The sequence below is a fragment of the Cetorhinus maximus genome, chromosome 16 (genome assembly GCF_964194155.1).
Source record: "Cetorhinus maximus chromosome 16, sCetMax3.hap1.1, whole genome shotgun sequence".
NCBI lineage: Eukaryota > Metazoa > Chordata > Chondrichthyes > Lamniformes > Cetorhinidae > Cetorhinus > Cetorhinus maximus.
Genome location: NC_135894.1, coordinates 83,355,395 through 83,376,999, shown reverse-complemented (window position 1 = coordinate 83,376,999; position 21,605 = coordinate 83,355,395). Strand labels below are relative to the sequence as shown.

At 41.1% G+C, this 21,605-nt stretch overlaps 1 protein-coding gene across 1 annotated transcript in view; it reads right to left on the bottom strand.

Moving 5' to 3' along the window:
- The window catches only part of LOC144691770 (calcipressin-1-like), a 70,494-nt gene extending 50,306 nt beyond the window's left edge, over window positions 1-20,188 (bottom strand). Inside the window, exon 1 of the mRNA XM_078560219.1 lies at window positions 19,706-20,188. Within this exon, the coding sequence (XP_078416345.1) occupies window positions 19,706-19,987 (282 nt within the window). The 5' untranslated portion in view covers window positions 19,988-20,188. The remainder of the gene's footprint in view (window positions 1-19,705) is intronic.
- Window positions 20,189-21,605: the final 1,417 nt, after the last annotated feature.

Sequence of the window (21,605 nt, the reverse complement as noted above, 5' to 3'; positions counted from 1 at the left end):
ACAAAGGGCACAAGGTTAAAAAAAAATGGATAGCGAGCAAAGGAAGGCGATATTAGGAAGTGTGATCAAAAATTTGGTTGAAGGGATACGTTTTACAGAGGGATTTAAAAGGGAGAGAGGGAGCAAATTCTTGTCCATAAGGCTTAGGTGGCTGAAGGCACAACTGCCAATAGAAATGGGTGGGGTGGAGGGGAAATGGAAGAGGTTTGCTAGAAAGGATTACAGCGTTATGGAGGCGAGCCCTGGGGTGATTTCAATACAAGCATGTGCATTTTAAACGCGAGGTACCGGGGCAACTCGGGACCTGTGTAGGGCAATCAGCTCATTATTGAAAGATGATTGGTTGAATCAGAAAAGGACAAAATTACTGAAACATCCATTTTGAACTAAGAACAAAAAATGCTGGAAATTTCTCAGCAGGTCAGGCAGCATCTGTGGAGAGAAACAGTTAACGTTTCAGGTTGATGACCTTACATCAGAACTGAAAGGTTAACTCGGTTTCTCTCCACAGATGCTGCCTGGCCTGCTGAGTTTTTGTTCTCATTTCAGATTTCCAGCATCCGCAGTATTTTGCTTTTGTATCCATTTTGAACTGGTACAATACATATACTTCCCCATTCATGTAAAAAATACTCCAGGGCTGTAGATCAGGATTAAAAATACAGTTACTTGGGGACTAATTGAAGTTAGATGCATGGCATTATTTGGGGGAATTTTAAGAAACCTATCCAAAAGTGCTGAGATTTGCTGCAAATCTTTAAGGAATTGAAATTCAGGATTTATTCATTCCAGCTTCCCGTCCAGATCATTTGGTTGTTGTGACTTTAAGAACGTTTTTAGTAACATTTAAAAACTGCACTTCAAACATTGCTGAATTGAGGAAGTTTTGCAGATTGGTTCAGTTATAACAGTGATAAGATGTCCAAGCAGTTGCTCAGGACTTTACTCGTTTAGAATCTTTATCAGCTGCAGGGATGGATTTCAGTACATCCTACACTTGCCTAAACAACATTTATATACGCACCTACGCATTAGGAGCAGGAGTAGGTCATTCGGCCCCTCGAGCCTGCTCTGCCTTTCAATAAGGTCATGGCTAATCTGATTGAGGCCTCAACTTTACTTTCCTATCTGCCCCCAATACCCTTTGACTCCCTTGTCAATGAAGAATCTATCTAAATCAGCCTTAAATATATTCAATGGCCCTGCCCCCACTGCTCTCTGAAGAAGGGAATTCCACAGGCCAACCTAGAGAAAAAAAATTCTCATTTCAACATAAATGGCAGACCCCTTACTTTTAAACTGTGTTCCCTAGTTCTAGTGTCTCCCACAAGGGGAGCGTCCTCTCAACATTCCACCCTGTCCATTCTTCTCAGGATCTTGTATGTTTCAATAAAATCACCACTCATTATGCTAAACTCCAATAGATACAGGCCCAACCTTTCCTCATGAGTTAACCCCCTCATCACAGGAATCAGTCGAGTGAACCTTCTCATGCAAGTTTTACCCAATTGTTCTCTCAAGTGCAATGCCAAAGACCATTCCTATGAACAACTGATGCACAAGAAATTGGTCATTAGATCATTGCCCAGGTTTGATTTTCTTTTAAATATTTGTTCTCGGGATGTAGATGATATATGTAAAGCAGTGCTTATTGTCCATCCTAGCTCTCTTGCAAAAAAGTCAACCATGTAATAATAACAACCACCAGGGGGCATAGATTTAAGGAAAGGGGCAGGACGTTTAGAGGGGATTTGAGGAAAACTTTTTTCACCCAGAGGGTGGGGGGTATCTGGAACTCACTGCCTGAAAGGGTGGTAGAGGCGGGAACCCTCCCAACATTTAAGAAGTGTTTAGATGAACATTTGAAATTCCATAGCATAGAAGGCTACGGGCCAAGTGCTGGAAAATGAGATTAGAGTAGATAGGGGCTTGATGACCGGCGTGGACACGATGGGCCAAAGGGCCTCTTTCCATGCTGTTAGCTCTATGACACTATGTATCGTGGGACTGGAGTGACATGTGGATCAGATATGACCAGACACTTTCAAAAATTTATCCGTAAACCTAGTTCAGTTTTCATGGCAATCAGGCAGCTTTTATAGTAATTTTTCTGGTGCCAGCCCATAATTTACCAGGTTTATCGAAATCATGGGATTATTTGAACTCTCATCCTTTGGGTTGCTAGTCCAGTACCCATAACCACTGGGCTAACATACCCATTGCATGTAACTTACTGAATTTTAGGGCATTCTTACAGTCATTCGATAGTAGAAGGATAGGTACCATCAGGCTGTGTAGCAACAACAACTTGAATTAAATAGTGCCATGTTCCAAGGAGCATTACCAAACAAAACATGACAGAGAGCCATATAGGGAGATATTAGGGCAGATGATGGTAGCTTTAAAAGAGCATCTTTAATGAGGAAAGATAGCTAGAGGCAGAGCTGTTTATTTCTAGAGCTTAGGCCTTAAGCAGCTGAAAGCACATCCATCAACAGTAGAGCAATTAAAATTAAAGAGATGCAAGAGGTCAGAATTGAAGGAGTGCAGATATCTCATGAGGGTTGTGGGGCTGGAGGAGATTAATTAGATAGGGAGGAGCAAGGGCATAAAGGGATTTGAAAACACGGGTGAGAATTTTTAAAAAGTGGAGTTGCTTAAATTAGTTACTCACATTCGCTTAGCTGTGTAATTGTATATGTTTTTGTTCATTTTGCAGATATTTAATGTATTGATGTATAATGTACAGGCTGACATAAATGTTATATGAAAGATGGAACAAGAATACTGGGGATGGTCAATCTGTGGCCCAAGAATTACCAGATCATCATGTTTTAAGAGGTAATGGGTACTTTATCATTTTATTGGTTTGATCTTCAACAATGGGATGTCCCAGGTGTAAGGATATAAAGATTTATTTAGTACAAGGTGCTAATTTAGTTTTTCAAATGCCATGTTTTCATTATGGATAAAATGAGGCCAAAGTTCTCCAAAAGAATTGGGAGGTGAAAATAAAAGACTGCATGTGTTATAAAAACGAAAAGTACTGGAAATACCCAGCAGGTCTGGCAGCATCTGTGGAGAGAGAAACAGAGTTAAAGCTTCAAGTCCAATGACTCCTCTTTGGAACCAGTCTTCTCAGTATTTTGCTTTTATATTAGGCTGTGTTACTGGTTCCACAGGGTCGACTTGCAGCTCAAAGATGAAGACGGGGATAAATCTGGGGTTGCACTGCCTATGGCACAGTTGAGGGTACACAAGCAGTCTAGTACAGAGGATACTTAAATTGATTGCTGTAAATCAGTTAACTTTGAAATGACATATATATGAGTGGGAATCCAGCCTGGGTTTGAGAGATCGGTTTTGAAGGTAGTTCACAAAACTGAATGTGCAGTCTTCACAGACTGGTCACCTATTGGTTTGGATAGAGCCCAATGGTTACAGGATTAAACTGAACTTAGTCCATACATACATACATACAAATAGTCCAATAGCATTTAGCCTTCCTTTCATTTTGTGAGTTGGTGATCAGGAAAGAACTTTGTAAGGAAAAATCCCGATAATGAACTAAAGTCCTGCTTTGGCTGTGAGGGATGAATACTCACAGGTCTGCTGCTGGCAGTACAGTAATATGAAATGATGAATTAAGAGTATTACGTAAGAAGCACACAGCTCAATATCAAAGCCTCTTGGCTTTAAGCTTTTTTTTAAGCCAATACACTAAATAAACCTAGTGACAGCACCATTTTAGAATGTGTCCAGCTATAGTTGTCTTTCCCTTGAAGGTCAGGGAACTTGTACAATCAACTGTTCAGAAACTGACCTCAAGTAGTTAGTCAGTACTGAGGGTCTGTGTTAAATTTAACTTTTTTAAAAAAATGTTGGATAATATCAGTGTTTGTTAAAACACAGGCTGGTGATGATGATTTTGTGATATCTTAAGCCAAAGCACTTATTCCCAGTGCCCTTTTTGTGCACACAGGCAAATATTAGGAGGCTTCCCACCACTTGACAGAACCAGAGGGATAGTGAACAACAGAATTGAAGCTCTCTACTTTATTGCTGCTATTATCAAACATTCATGTCCTCAAGTTGTTGGCTCATATCTTATCTCTATACCTGAAGTGCCATAACCTACAGGACTACAGGCCAAATGCTGGAAAATGGGATTAGGTTGGGTGGCATGTTTCTGAGCCAGCATACACGCGATGGGCCAAGTGGCCTCTTTCTGTACCATAAACTTTATGATTCTATCTTTGTAGCAGGAGTAGGTCAACTGCTATTGCATGACACAGAGCAAATGCTGGATCTCAATTAAAGGGGCTACAAATGTTAATTATGATTCATATTGAATCTCCCTGGGATCTGACTTGGCTCTGAAATTTGAGGCAGCTCAGAGTGGCATGGAGTGATGCCATGTTCAGTGTGCTGAGGACATGTCTGCCGTAGATCAGAAGTTCCCATTCAATTGTATATTTGCTGTGGATTCTTGTGGTATGAACAAAAAAGAAGCTGCATCAATCTATTTTTGTCTGGAGATCAAGTCAGATCTTGGATAGTCAATCTGGTAGAGCAAAAAAGATTCACAAGGATTATACATTATAAGAGGATATACTTATCAGGGAAAGCTGAACAGACTGGGGCTGTTTTTTCTAGTGCTGCAAATATCTAGTTCATAATTAATATTTTTTAGAATATAACTTTGAGCTTCAGGAATTAAAACTTTAATGGTAGAAACTGATGAGCAACCCTGAAGTAAATGCAATTCAAAAATGCTTGGGAGTTTATTACACTTAAAGCTTTGGGGTTATGTTGACTTAAGAAGTGAACAGCTAAAAAGGTAAGATCATAAAAAGGCAGATCTGTTACTTAGCTAAAGAACAGGTGACATGATGGTCTGGAGCTATTCCATTAAAAGATAGAAGTTATTCATGTGGTTTCCCAAAATTAAGGAAAGCTTTGGAATTAAAAGATAGTTAATCTGCATTTCTACCAGGGAACAGGCTATATGTGTCACATAGCCATGGAGATGCATGGAGCTTAGTGTGATTCTTTGTTTTGCGTTTATCTCTGTGAATTCAGTTACGGTATAACCAGCAGGCAAAACTTGTTGACGTTTGGAAACCAAGAGTATTTTCTGATGTTTTAAGCCACTGCGCAGGAGTCACGGGGTGGCCTGTGTTTGACCTGTTGGATCCAGAGTCGTGTCCCAACAGAAAGACCCCCCGAGGTAAATCTTTACCTCGGCAAATAGCTGGAATACTGAAGAGAGATCAGGAGTGAATTCTGGAGAGCGGTGATAGACCTTTTGAGTTGGTCTCAGGAAAAGTGAATGAGCCTTAAAAGATTTCAAAAGATAAAGGAACTCTTGAGAAGGAAACAGAAAGTAGACCTGAGTTTAGAGCATAAGTCTTTATAAGCTAAGTGTTAAGTTAATAGTGCTACTTTGTTAAATTTAATTTCTTTAATAAAATTTGCTTTTTTTAAAACCTTGAAATCTTGTGGGGTAGTTCTGTCTGGGGGCTTTGGATTTCTTCTTTAAATGTTAATGGTTCTTAACAGGATCGGAACACTAGGGAAAAAAAATGGAAGTCTTTAAGATAATCAAAGGGTTTAATAGGGTAGATGTAAAGAAAGTCTTTCCATTTGTGGGAAAGGAAAAATCAAATTTCGCTGTTGTGATGAAACCTATATTTACCTTGCTGAGTTCAGAGGTTGGGAACTCCAAGTCCCGGCGACCATTGTGCTGCCGGCTGGGAACCGGCTGCACATGTGCAGTACTACCCTTTTTATGTTCTTCGAGCCCAGGGCCAGCCCTGCATGCCTGTGCATTGCAAAAAAACAGAATGGCGTGAAAACCTGACCGGGTGCTGAGCGCCACGAGCAGCAAGTGTCCCAGGTAAAAGGTCAAGGGAGAGAGTGACAGGGAAAAATTCCCAGCAAGTGCCCCAGAGGCAGGGATAAAAGACAGGGGACAGAAACAGGTTCCAATTAAGTTAAGGGAAAAGAGCAGAGAAACAGGCTCCAAATTAAGGAAAGAGCTGCAGGGTCAGACTTCAAGTGAAGGGGGCTCACGAGAAGCCCTGAAGTTCCGAGAAGGCAGCTGAAGGTTGGTTACACTGTACTGAGAGTCGTTGGGGCAAAGGTACCCCTTTAGAGCCATGGTGTTCTGCTTGGCGTGGCCGAAGGTCTGAAATTCTGTGGTGTGGTCTCAATGGGCTGAATAGACTGAATAGCTCTATCCTATGAGCACCATCCCACTGAAATTCAGCCAGGAGTAAATTTCTAAATAATTTATCAACCTAAAGTTACCCATGGCCATACCATGGCCTGGTGCTTGTAAGATGATGCTCGAGTACACTCGGAAATCCAGGAGAAAGGAATCGCGGAAGGGGAGGTTGAAACCCTACGAGGTGGGCCATTGTTGAAGCCGACTCGAGTGCGAGTAACTTTCAGGAGAGAATTCAAAGGCAACAACTTCAAATGTGGAGGTTAGAAACCCTCATCAAAAAGACAGAGTTTTAGTGAGATTGGTTGATTCACAATGTGACAAACGTCTGGGTGAGTTGTTGAGAAATCCATGGAGTTGGGTTTGGTCGCATATGTCATTTATTGTGTAGTGTGGTGTGTCTGATTACAGTTTGCCTGTTAATTCACATGTATGTCATATTTACTCTGAATGTTAGAGTAGATAGATATTGTAGATTGTTTTATCTTTCTGAAGTTTAGTTTTGTTCCAAACCCATGGAATCTTGTGGCTTTATTCACTTAATAAGCATCTTGAATCTCAAACATCGTCTACTTTAAACAAAATGCCGGATCTCCTCTCATGACCTGGGGCCTGGCAAAGGATCATAACACTGTTCCATAGGTAACTTTAGGTTTATAAATTATTTATAAATTTACTCCTGGCTGAATTTCAGTGGGATGGTGTTCTTAGGATAGAGCAGCACACACACAGTCCATTCAGCCCATTGAGACCACACCATTTAATCCAGAGAGCAATTCAGTCAGTCCCACCTCCCGATTCTCTCCGTATCCCTGCAGCGTCTTCCCCAAGTTTTTATTCAATTCCATTTTGAAGGTTACTATTGAATTTGTATTCACCACCCTTTCAGGCAGTGCATTCCAAATCCTAACCACTCATTGCATACATTGTAATATGCCTTTAAGGGATAGCAACATGCCATCACTTTAAGGGAAGTGTGTCATGTGATCCAGCCTCAGTTTCACTTCGGCCTGCAGCGGACACAGATATACAGCTGTGATGTCCTCAAGCTTTCCGTCCATGTATACCTGTTCACATCTGCTTAGAATTAATAAATAAACTCACAACGCATTTTGCACAATCCCTTATGAGTGATTGGTGCCCTTTTTATCATTATAACACACACGACAGGGTAAAGAACTTTTTCCACGCATCACTTGGTTCTTTTGACAATCATCTTAAATCTGTACCCTCTGGTTATTTTTACCCAATGGTCATAGTTTCACGTTATTTAATCTAAATTAAACACTTCATGATTTTAAATACCTTTACCAAATCTCCTCATCCGTATCTGCTCGAAGGAGAACCCCAGCTTTTCCAGTCTATTCAAATAACCGTAATCACTAATTCTTGGAACCATTCAAGTAAATCTCTTGTGTCTCCACTCCAAACCCTTTATGTCCTTCCAAAAGCATGGTGTCAGGAATTGGACACAATACTCCAGCTGGAGTCAAACAAGTGCTTTATATAACTTTAACATAATTTCCCAGTTTTGTGCTCCATGCCTTTATTTATAAAACCCAAGGCTGCAAAGGCTTTATTAACTGCTATGTTAACCTGCCTTCAAAGGCTTATGCACAAACACCCCCACGTCTCTGTCTTCTTACACCCCATTTAAAATTGTACTATTTAGCACTATTGCCTCTCCTTACACCAAAATGTACCACCATACACTTTTCCGTGTTGAATTTTATCTGCAATGTGTCTGCCTATTCCATCAGCATGTCTTTCTCTTGAAGCCTATAACTATCTTCCTCACTGTTTAATACACATCCAAGTTTCAAGAACACAGGAATTAGGAACAAGGGTTGGCCACTCAACCCGAGCCTGCTCTGCCATTCGATAAGATCAATACTGATCTGCTTGTGGATCAATTTCACTCTTCTGTCTACCACCCCCCTCACCCACCCCCCCCATAACCATTGACGCCTTGTCTATCAAAAATTTATCCAACTCAGCCTTGAATATATTCAATGATCCAGCATCCAGTGCTCTCTGGTTAAGAGAGTTCCACAGAGTAACGACCCTCTGAGAGAAAAGTTCTACTCATCTCCATCTTAGATGGGAGATCTCTAATTTTTAAACTGTGCCCCCTAGTTCCAGACTCCCCAACAGGGGGAAACATCTTCTCAGCAAATTGTTATTCTTCAATCTGTGAAAGATGTATGAAGTTCTGTAAAGGAGTGAAATCTACAGTATTGACTTTATTTTTTAACCTGTTAAAGTAGGATCTTTATTAATTAGCATGCATGGAGAATGGGTGGTGCTGGTTAATGGAAAGTTCCATTTACCAATGGAATACAGCACAATACTTGTAGCATGAACTAATATGCATGTATTGAGGAAGTAAAGAACAGTATTCTTTTTACTTATAATCTTCAACATGAAAACATAAATCAAAGTATAAAATAATAGAATATAGATATGGGTTCTGGATAACTTCCTAATTGCTTCCGGTTGGTAAAGTGACAAGTCGTATTAGGGGAACATCAGAAATCCCAGTTAGTAGAGAATTCCGGTTGGTAATGTGCTGGATAACACAAAGCTTACTGTACTTTTAACTTTTTTAAAGAATGAATCATAGTTTCTTTCCCGCTGGCTGGACTGCATAAAACACTATCAGGTCCTGCCCTTGTCTGCATAAAGTGGGAGAGATAGTAGCAAAATAGTAATGTCACTGGACTAGCATTTCAGAGACCCAGGGTAATGGTCAGGGTACCCAGGTTCGAAATTTGAATTCAATAAAAATCTGGAATTAGAAGTCTGGTGATCACCATGAAACCATTGCCGATTGTCGTAAAAACCCATCTGGTTCACTAATGTCCTTTAGCGAAGGAAATCTGCTGTCCTTACCTGGTCTGGCCTACATGTGACTCCAGACCAATGGCAATGTGGTTGACTTTTAAATGCCCCCTGAACAAGGGCAATTAGGGATGGGCAATAAATGCTGGCCTAGCCAGTGACCCCCACATCCCGATAGAATTTTAAAAAATGCTTCTGGCAAAGGATTATCCACCAATTGATTTCCTCTTTAAAGCACGACTACCTTGAGAACTAGCCGAACTGTGGCGCCATGCAGCTTTAATGAAGTCATACATAATAGATATTACAGTATTTCACTAGGTCATCATATAAAAACATTACAAAGGAGAGTCTGTAACATTTTCTGGTATAAGAAACAAAAAACACAATTTTGCCATGAAAGCCATTTCTCTTTTGCAAATTTCTGTAAAGCTAATTCGCCTCATCTATTATTCAGGTCCACAGGCCAAATACGGGTCTGAAAATTCAGATACCATTCATCACATTAAAGAATTAACAAAGAACAAAATTGCCATTTGATCTATAAAATCACAATTTTCACAAATGTAGATTGTAGTCACACGCGTTCTTGCTCAAGGGCTGGGCAGAGGCTGACAAAGGCAGTTCTGTGGTTATGGACTACAACATTGGGGCTGTTCATCAGTTCACTTATGACTGCCTAGAGACACTGACATGAGAGCTGCAGATGAGGAAAGGACTCAATCCACCCCAGCTCAAGAAAGACAAGCAGAATCGCATTTCAAGTCCTCAGGATGACCCAAAAAGCCTCACAACCAACACAATTAAGTACTTTTAAAATGTAGTCACTGTTGTAAGGAAGTGCATCAACCAATATGCAAGGTCCCACAAACAGCAGGAAGATAAATGACCAGATAACCTGCTTTCTGTTCGTTGATAGATAAATATTGCCCAGGGAGAGATCCTCTACTCTTCTATCACTAAAACCACTGGGTCTTTGTTGTCCACCTGAGAGTTTAATCAGTTTAAAGTCTCAAAAAAAATAGTGCAGTACTCTCCCAATATTTCACATAAGCGTCAGCCCAGGTTATTTGTTTATCTCTTTGTAATAGGATCTGTTCAGCTGGCGGGCCACATCTAGGTATGGACATTGCAGGCAGTTGGGGGGCATAAATGCTCAAGGATCAAAGAATTTAACATAAAACCATTATTATAATTATATCGTAACCATGCATTACAATAAATAAACCAAACACAGCCCTTTTTCATGTCCTCTTGACTTAATGAGAACAATGCAGTTGGTTACCCCTCTTTACTATTGCCTCAGAGTTCGGTGTCATTCTTGTTGCGGAAACCCGCATTAAGGAGCTGCGAGGCTGATCAGTTAACTGGGATCGGTAGTGAGATGTGTTGTATTCCAACAGGGAAAACCTGTGTTCGCACACAGGTGGGGCCGAACAAAACAGGGATGTTTTGGCCACCTTGCGGACATTTGGGAACTCACAGCCAACCAACAAGCACAGTGCATCATATAAGAACTGGCTGCCCTGAAAAGGTACTGAAGGACTGCCAGCACCCACAGCACTAGGCTTCAGCAAGAATCAGCACCGTAAGACAAGGAAATGAGGAAAATGGGGAAACAAAACATAGAGTCGACTTCACTTTTCAAAATAAGAGTTTTAAAACCCAAATGAAAATAAGTTGAAATATCGAAATTCCAGTGTGTATATTTGGAAAACCACAATGCAAATTGAAACCTCAGTTATCTCACAAGCAATCTTGAATGCACACTTACCTGTGCTGTCCTCCACACTGACATCCTTTAACATGGCAGCCACATTCTTCGAGAAACTCCCACCTCTGGCCATTAATCACTAGTTAACTTACCTTGAATGACTTCTGCTTGATCAGGAGCTCCCACAGGCCTGATGTGGCCCGCGGGCCATAATTCCCCACACCCCCCCCTTTACTGTATGCCTCTGGCAATTTAAAGGGTCTTTTTTCATACTTAATTTTTTTTTATACTTTGAAGGGATGTGGGCGTCACCGGCCATCCCCAATTGCCCGCAAGTCACAGGAGTTATCCAGTAATTTAAATTAAGCAATATAAATAATAAAGGCAGAGCTTAGTGCTCAAAAAACTCAAAAGAAATTATAGATTATAGAAAATGAAAAAAAAATTAAGAGGAAGAGGAAAGTCAGAGAAGTAACAGATGAAGGATTCAATAACTGGGGAAATAGACAGATATTTCTCCGGCTGCAGACATCGATTCAAGATGGTGTGTTGCCTCCATGGTGCCAGGGCCGGGGAAATCACTGAGTTGCTGCAGAGCATTCTGAAGGGTGGTGGGATAAGGTGAACAGCCAAAGGTAGTGGTCCATACTGGTACCAGTGACATCAAGTGAAAGAGGGATGAGGTCCTGCAGACAAATTTTAGGGAATTAGGAAAGAAATTAATAAACCAGGCGTCAAAGGTAGCAATCTCTGGATCACTTCTAGTGCCACACTCCCGAGAGTACAAAAATAGGAGAATAGTGCAGGTGAATGCATGGCTAGAGAGGCGGTGCAGGAAAGAGGGCTTTAGATTCCTGAGGCACTGGAAGCACTTCTGGGGGAGGTAGGGCATGTACAAGATGGACAGGTTGCACTTCAATAGGTCCAGGACTGATGATATAGCGGGGTGGTTTGCTACTGCTGTTGGGGAGGGTTTAAACTAGCTTGGCAGAGGGACGGGAACCTGAGTATAGATCCAGAAAGGAATAAAGCAAAACTGGGAATAGAAGGTAGAAAGTTAGTAAGCGAGTTCAGAAGGCAAAGAAAACAAAGGCTAGAAAATAGACATCAAACTAGTTGGTTGGTGATTAGTGTTATATACTTCAATGCAAGGAGTCTAGTAAGTAAGGCTGATAAGCTGAGGGCACAAACAGACACTTGGAAGTATATCATAGCTATTACTGAAACATGGCTTAAAGGGCAGGAACAATGACTCAACATTTCTGGTAACAGGGTTTTCAAACTGGATAGAAGAGGAGGTGGGGGGGGGATTGCACTATTCATTAAAGAAACAATTACAGCTGTGAGGGGGGACAAAACGACATTATTTGATTATCCTTCTACCATATGGGTTGAACTGAGGACCAAAAGAGGACAATCATATTACTCGGAGCATACAGCCAGGGGGTAAGTGAAGAGTAAAAATGTGGGCAAATTGCTGAAAGGTGAGGGAGCTTAAAGGGTAGTAATAGTACGGGATTTTACTTTAATAATAACATAAGGTAAAATCAGTGTTAAAGTTATAGAGGGCACAGAATTCTTAAAATGCATTCTGGGGGACCATTTTCTGCCAGTACGTAGCAAACACAAATGGGGGCAGTTTTGGAGTTAGTTTGAGGGAATGAAGATGGGCAGATGGAAGGGATACATTGAGAGTATTTTAGCAGCATTGATCATAATTCAGTTAGATTTAATGTAGTTCTGGAAAAGGACAAAGACCAAGAGTAAAAGTTTTAAATTGAGGAAATACCAATTTTACTAACCTGAGGTGTGATTTTACAAAACTGGAACGGAAAAACAAGCTTACTTGAAGGTAAATCTGTGACATGTAGCATGATTCAAGAAAGAAACAGAGAGGGTTCAGAACGATGCTCCCACCAAGAAAAAGGGTGAAATTCCAATATCTAGACCTCACTGGATGGCAGAGAGAATACAGAGTAGGATAAGGTAAACAAGGTAAGCTTATGTCAGATAATAAGAGCTCAATATGCAGACAGCCTAGAGGATTACAGAAAGTACAGAGGTGAAATTAAAAAGGAAATTCCAAAAGCAAAGAGAGGGCATGAAAAAATATTGGCAAGTAGAATGAAGGAAAACCCAAAGATGTTTTATAAATATACAAACAGCAGGATGTTGATAAGGAAAGTGTAGAGCCAATTAGAGGCCAAAATAGTAATTTGTGCATGGAGCGGAGAACGTGGGAATGGTTTTTAATGAATACTTTCCGTCTGTTTTCACAAAACTGGGGTGGGGGGGTGGGGGGATTATGATGCAGACACTGTAATTAAGGAGATGGAGTGTGAAATAATGGATGGGAGAGGAAACATTAAGGGATTTAGCATCTTTGGAAGTGGATAAGTTACCAGACCTCAAATGAAATGTGTCGCAGGCTGCTAGGAGAGGCAAAGGGAGAAAAAACAGATTCTGACTACCATTTTCTAATCCTCTCTTGCTACAGGTGTGGTGCTGGAGGACTGCCAACATTGTACCATTGTTTTAAAAAGGGAGGAAGGGATAGACTGAGTAAATACAAGGAAATCAGTCTTACCTGGGTGTTGGGCAAATTATTCTGAGGGACAGCAGAAACTGTGATTTCGAAAGGCATGGATTAATCAAGGACAGTCAGTATCGATATGTTAAGGAAAAATCAGGTCAACTTGTTTGAATTTTTTTAATGTAACAAGGAGGACTGATGAGGGCAGTATATTTTATGTAGTCTGCATATATTTTAGCAAGGCTTTTGACAAGGTTCCACATGGCAGACTGTCAAAAAAGTAAAAGCCCATGGGACACCCAAGGGCAAGTAGCAACTTGAATCCAAAACTGGCTCAGTGGCAGGAGGCAGGGGTAATAGTCGATGGTGTGTTTGTGACTGGAAGGCTGTTTCCATCGGGACTCCACAGGACTCAGTACTAGGTTCTTAGCTGCACAATGATTTAGATTTTAGATTTAGATCAATGATTTAAACTTAAATGCAGGGGGCATAATGAAGAAGTTTGCAGATGATACAAGGATTGGTCATGGGGCTAATAATGAGGAAGAAAGCTGCAGACTGCAGAAAGGCATCAATAGACGAGTCAAATGGGCAGAAAAGTGGCAAATGGAATTCAATCTGAAGAAATGTGAGGTAATGCATTTGGGGCCAGCAAACAAGGCAAGGGAATACATAAGTATTGGTAGGTTACCAAAAGGTGTAGCAGAACAGAGGAACCTTGAAGTGTACATCAACTGGTCCCTGAAGGTAGCAGGACAGACAGATAAGGTGGTTAAGAAGGTATATGGGATTTATTGGTCGATGCATAGAATATAAGAACGGGGGTGTGGGGGGGAGTGGGGGGGGGGGGGGGGGGGGTGTCACGTTAGAACTGTATAACGAACACTAGTTAGGCTACAGTTTGAGAATTGTGTATAGTTCTGGCCACCATTGTACTGGTGGATGTGACCCCACTAGAGATGATACACAGGAGATTTATGAAGATGTTGCCAGGAATGGAAATGTTTAGCTCAGAGGGAAGATTGAGGCCGTTTCTTTCTGGAACAGAGAATATTGAGCAGAGAATTAATTGAGGTGTATAACATTGAAGGGTCTAGATAGAGTGGATAAGAAAGATCTATTTCTCTTAGCAGAGGCAGGTCAATAACCAGAAGGAATAAACTTAAAAGTAATTAGCAGGATAAGAGGGGAGTTGAGAAATCTTTTCACACAGAGGGTAGTGGGGGTCTGGATCTCACAGCCTGAAATGGTGGTGGAGAGAGAAAACCCTCATCATATTTAAAAAATGCTTGGATATACACTTAAAGTATTCCAATGTATAGAACTACAGAATAAAACCTGGAAGTGAAATTAAGCTATGTAGCTCTTTATTGGCTGGCGTAAACACAACAGACTGACTGGCCACTTTCTGTGCCATAAGTTTTCTATGTTACATGCAAGATTATCTCTGAAGTTTATGAAGGCCAAACATTTCCCGTCTTTGATCATAACTCAGAGTCTGGGAATCAGTCTTGTGGCCTTTTTTTTTTGTTTTACACCAGAACACTCATCATTCTACTTGTTCTGCTGATTGTTGCTTCGCAATGATTGGGCCTGCTGAGTATTGGGTCCAATAAGGTCCCTTAAATCTGTTACAGTGTACAAGAATAACCTAGGATAGCAGTAGCATAGCATGACAGCACTCGTTTTAGCCATGAATTAGGTATCTGGAATGAGCCTGTAAAGCAAAGGCTGCTGGGATATTTGACATATGTTCACTAAGACAAAGCTCACAGCAAAAACTAGCCCAGACTAGCCTGAAGCGGTTGTGAATCCAGCCATTATAGATAGGTAGGTGTCAGTCATTAGAATGCTAAGCAAAATGAAACAGTTGATCTACAACACTTAGCACGATAGTGTTTATAGATAACGGGGTGTCAGTCACTGGAATACTAAGATACACAGCAAAAACGGGACAGTTGATCTGAAACGCCTTGCACCTATTGTAAAAGCAAAATACTGCGGATGCTGGAAATCTGAAACAAAAACAGAAAATGCTGGAAAAACTCAGGTCTGGCAGCATCCATGGAGAGAGAAACAGAGTTAACGTTTCGAGTCCGTATGACCCTTCTTCAGAGCTGAAAAGTGGAAATGTGATAAAATTTACACGGATTAAGGTGGGGCGGGGGGTGGTGGAGCGGGTGAAGCTGGATGGAAGGCCAGCGATAGGTGGGGACAAAGGAGGGATTGACAAAGATGTCATGAACAAAAGGACAAAGGGAACATTAACAGTAATGGTAAGGTCTAAAAAAGTTGCTGATAGTAGCAAAGGTATGAAAGCAGGATGTGATAATAGCAGAATAAGGGCCAGCACTCTGAAAAAAACAGCAAGAACATGTAACAGATGGACCTTTTGGGCATGGGGTGGAGGGGGAGGATAGAAAATGGGATAGAAGAGGGGATAAAAAGAGATAAAACCATGAATAAATGAATAAAAGTAAAAATAAGTGGATAAAAGATAAAAATGAATGTAGAAAAAAGGGGACGAAAAAAGGGGTGAGGATAGAGGAAAGAGTTCATGGTCTGAAGTTGGTGAAATCAATGTTAAGCCTGGAAGGCCTTAAAGTGCCTAATCGGAAGATGAGGTGCCGTTCCCCCAGTTTGCGTTGGGCTTCACTAGAACATTGTAGCCGGCCAAGGACGGATTTGTGGGCATGATAGCAGGATGGTGTGTTGAAATGGCAAGTGACAGGAAGGTCTGGGTCACTCTTGCGGACTGAGCGAAGGTGTTCTGTAAAGCAGTCACCCAGTCTCCATTTGGTCTCCTCTACATTGGGGACACGGTTAAGGGCCCTGTCAACAGTATGCTGCCAGACCTGAGTTTTTCCAGCATTTTCTGTTTTTGTTGCATCTATTGTGATAGATTGTGAGCCTATGTGACAAAGAACACATCCTCAGTCACTAAAGAACAGAGACTAAATATATGAAAGACAAGTGAGGGCCGAGTACTGACTCAGATTGGATTGACTAAGGCAGGCTCTCCCAGCGTTCACTCGAGTAAACAATCGAGAACCGTACCAGAGTCTCCAAGGTGTTTGTCAATTTCACCACAACAGATCTCCCTCAACTTCATCCTGAGCTACTTCAACACTACACATGAAGTAATTCTGTCATCCAAATAGTAATCAAAAAAATGATAAATCGCAATTTGGCCTTTTATCTCCAAAAGGATTGGAATAAAAAATGAGGAAATTATGCTTCAGTTGGGAGTAATGCATTCAGTTTTAGGAACTGAATCGAAAGAAATGTCCTTGGAGGTGATGCAGCACAGGTTTGCCAGGCAATATCATGGCTTAACTGGTTAAATTATGAGGACAGGTTGCATAATGTTGTCATGTATTCCCTTGAGTTTAGAGGCTGAGGGATGATCTAATTGAGGCATTTGAAATGATCGATTTGATTAAGTAGATATATGGAGAAAATACTTCCTCTGGTGGGTCAACCCTGAGTAAAAAGACAAATTTAAAATTAGAACTCGGCCATTTAGGAGTGGACTCAGGAATAACTTTTTCAGACAAAGTTGGAAATCTGGAACTCTCTTCTCCAAATGGCTTTGAGGCTCAGCCAATTAAAATTATCAATTTGGAGATCAAAAAGATTTTTGTAATCTAAGGTTATCAGGGAATATGGAGCAAAAGTTGAGCTTCAGATCAGCCATGACCTAATTGAATTGTGGCATAGTCATTGGGCTGAATGGCTTACTGTTCATATATTCACTTTCTTATCTGTAGTACTTCACATTTTCATGTTGAATTTCACTTGTGATTAATCTGCCCACATACATTTTGCCCAACTCTTTGTAGTTTCCAAGCTCACTTCTTAGATTCAATCTGATATAATCTGTAAATTCAGTTTCTGAATCCATATCATTAACACCAATTTGAAAGGTTTCTAACATTGTTCCTTGAGACATTTATACATGTGATGTGCTACTTCCTAATCTACCAATACCTTACCCTTTCCCAAGTTTTTACTCTGAATTGTCAACACTTTAATTTGTATCCACTGTTACATTTATTTTTGAAGATTAAGGAACACAAGGTCATGGGGCTTTCCACAGTCCATTTAGGAAAAAAGTCAAGGAGATTTGATTGGACCAAATCTTCCCCTTCTGATTCCATGTTGGCTGCTGTTTACATCCAATAATCCTGCAGGAAGTCTCCCTTATTTGAGTAGAGTGAAAAAAGGCACTTTTTGATGCATCTCACTCGCAAAAGTAAAGCTCCACATATTTAAGTTATTACAATTTGTTTCCTTTACTTATGGATCTCCAATAGCATTCGGAATGATCCTCAGAGCTTTTACATGTACACTGTACACTAATGTAACTAATGCACTAAATAACAACATAGCAGTTATTTGGAACAAGACATTATCAAGTTAACCCAGTTTTTCCCACAGGCCAGTTATACTGTAAGTTCCCAACAACGCAAAACCTGGAGCAGTTGCACATGGACAAAAAATGTGAGCCAGGCAGGAGTGCCACAGATGAACTGAAAGGCATTTTGCATTTCCATAAATGGAGTGAGGTCACTGGACAGAAACAGTTGCCTTGCACTGGCTGTACTATAATCACAATCAGTACGAAGTAAACTTTAAATGAATCGATAACCTTTTTAAGATGATGGCAGAGAGCCCAATGTCCCATCAGCTCTTCACCATCATTAAAATTTAACTGACATTCAAACATTGGTTAAGTTGAGTTTTGTGATGTCTGCTTGCATTTGTGCAGAGTTTTATTTTGCTTGACAGGGAGAATAAAGTGAAACGAATACACGTCTGCCAACTCTGATGCATTCTAAGCAGATACAAGTCTGAAACTGGTACTTGTGCTATGACAGCACTTAACTAATTAAAATGAAACGTTAAAATCACAACTAATAAAACAAACCATCAACTTGCCCAGAAAATGTTAAATCCTGTGGCAAAGACTTTACAGTTAAGTGAAGAGTTTTTAAAAAATTACCCAATCTTATCATTTTATTCAACTGCACTAACTTAAAACTAATCGGCAGTGGTTATTAAATAGATTTCAATAAAGTGTAATGGTGAGTGTGTATAATTTGCACACTTTTGACCATTTGAACTGTAAAATGTATCCAATAGCTCAAATATAGTTTATCTCATTCTAAATCTGGTTTGGAGAGAATATGAAATTCTGATAGCTATAGGTCAGTGGTGGCACTAGTAACAGGAACACGATGAACCAAGCTTATTGCAGAAGTAGAAGTAGTAATGTATATTGGTTTAAGTACAATTTTTCCTGCAATGTATTCAGAGAAAGTTCATTCTAGAAAAACAAATTGTATCCTCAGTGTAGATAAAGAGCTAGTCAATGGGTTAGGAAATAGTGGTCAAAGGTAGCAAAAAGCTAAGAACATCATAGATGTGGGTACATGCTGACAAAATATGAAATTAATAATCCACTTTATGTTTACATTGTACAAATGGCACAAGATAATCTTCAGGCAAACAGAACTTGTGCATTTTCAACTCACTGACCAATATTGATTAAACACAGACAAGAACCTTTCAGCTCCCACAGCTAATAATCCATAAGAATCACAGGAACATATTTTCAGGTTCTCAGGGCCAGTACAATATCAAAACATGAAAAAAAATCTTTATATTAAACTGTAACTAGTACCAAGAGTATCTGGAGGAAGAAAAAAAAGACTTCCCATTAAGTTAACTTTGTTTTCTTTCCTTCCCATACCACTTCTCAATTATCACTAACTAGCCTGGAGTAAGGTATTTCGAGGTGTCAGCTGTGGCTCAGTCCATAGCACCCTCGCCTTTGAATCAGAGGGTTGTGGGTTCATGTCCCACTCCTGGAAACCAAGAACTGTGATTGTACTCAAAAGAGTTGCAATCTGTGACTGTTGATAACTCGAAAGAGTACCAGAAAGTTCTACATTTGCAAATCAAAAAAAAAGTCAGATTTGCAGCATTATTCGATACAGGCACCGGACACATTTGGGAGCTTTTATGTATAAAAAGATGAAGAGAGTGGAAATAGTTCAAAGAGAGAATTATCTTGCATGTTACTCTCAAAAACACCAGAATGAGTTTTTTTTTGCTGCAAGATTACATAACTCTAATGACGTTGTTGTAACCAAGTATGAGGATTTTAAAAGGGGGAAAATAACAAGGTATAGTTTATTTTAAGCCTTGTCCGGTAGCAGCAAGTCCTGGCAGGTGTGAATGAAGCAGTGAGCTGGATTCTTCCTGCTGGCCTGGCTGAATGCTGCTGTTCTCTCACATACTCTCACACACACACTCACATTGACTCAGACTCCGGGGCCTAGTGTTTCGGTGCACAGATAGAAAAGGAGGGGGAAGCGCTTACTCGGTACAAGGCGTCTACGAACACCCGCTCGTCCACGTTGCAGGCGATGGTGGAGGTCGGCAGGTCGTCCAGCTGCGAGCGCAGGTGCACTTGCTGGGGCTGCCCGGAGCTCGCGGCCCCTCCGGCCGGCGGCTCAGCCTCCATCGGCGTCTCGGGCTGCACCTCCCCGTTTGAGCCGGAACAGTGGCCGTCCGCAGCGCCCGGAAACATCTCCTGTTCTCTCTCCGTGTCGGCACTGACCAAGTTACTCTTCTCGCTGTCACCGCTGTTCGCCACCGTCATTATTTTCCCAGCTGAGCTTTTGTTTTCTTTGAGAAAAAAAGAAATAAAAAAAATAATATTTTCAACCTTCTTAATCGGAGTGGGGGTGGGGGAATGATGGAACGTTCCCCCCCCACCTCAGCAACCTCCACCCATCTTGTGGGAGGTTGAATTGACTGCGAGTTGAAGCAACATCCAGCCCGCTCACCGCCACCTCTGAGACCAGCTCCTCTCTGCCTCTGCGCCGATACTTTGTTACCAGGACACGACGCAACAAGTTACTGCCTCGGACGTCAGCACTGGCAACACGGTACAAACATGTTGCCATTTTTAACCTGCCAGCAATGTCAAGTCAACCAACTCAACCACTGCAAAATAAACATCTCCAGCACTCCTATAGCCCACCAACTCCCATCTGATTTTTTTTTAACCCCCTCCCTCCTCCCTCCTCCCTCTTGAAGAAACATTTTATTTTCAAGAAACCTACTCTCACAGATGGTTAACTGAAACCTGAGAACAATGACCCATCCCTCTCTGTGGATAACTCGTGCATCGAAGGGAAAATTGGCGAACGCCATCAGGGAGAAAGGAATAGATGGGGTGAGATGAAGAGGGGGTGGCGGGAGGCTGGTATAGGCCGTTTGGGGCCGAATGGCCTGACTCGTGCTGTAAATTCCATAGGATGGCCGGGTCCAAATTTGGACTGGGGCTCTTTTCTGTAGGAAGGAGACTGAGGGGGGTTTTAAGTTTTGAAAGATTACAAATGGGTTTAATAGAATACGCATAAAGAAGAGGTTTTCACATGCAGGTGAGCTCAGACTCAGGGGCTTTAATGTAAGGTAGACATCCTGGGCAGATGAAGTTCAATGCAGAGAAATGTGAGGTGATTCATTTTGGCAGGAAGAATATGGTGAGACAGTATAAAACAAAGGGAGAAACTCTAAAGGAGGTGCAGGAACAGAGGGACCCGGTGCATATGTACACAAGTCATTGAAGATGGCAGGGCATGTTGACAGGGCAGTTAATAAAACATATAGTATCTTAGGCTTTATTAATAGGGGCATTGAGTACAAGAGTAAGGAGGTCATGTTGAACTTGTATAAGTTAGGCCTCATCTGGAGTACTGAGTTCAGTTCTGGGTGCTATACTTGAGGAAGGATATGAAGGCATTGGAGAGAGTACACAGGAGATTCACAAGGATGATTCCAGGGAGAAAGAACTGTAGCTATGGGGATAGATTAGAGAGGTTGGGGCTGTTTACCTTGGAAAAAAGGCTGAGAGGAGACTTATAGAGGTATTCAAGATCCTGAGGAGTATTGTGATGTTTTAACTCACTTTATAAGTCACTTTATTCATGAAGGGGTTGCACGCTTATCTGTCAGCAGGTAAGTCAATTACAATATACAGCAGATGCAGAGGCCAATATGAAATGAAGCACATACTATTTATTTATACAAACAACAGAGCATTAACATGGTGAGTCCTTCTCCAGACAGACCCCACTGTAAACTAATATTTACATGGTAGCCCACACTACACAGCTATTGGGTCTTAGAGTCACGTGGCCAATCTGCTCACAGTCTCTTAAAGGTGTATTACACCTCAGATTACTACATCCTTCCCCCTTTACTTGAAAGTA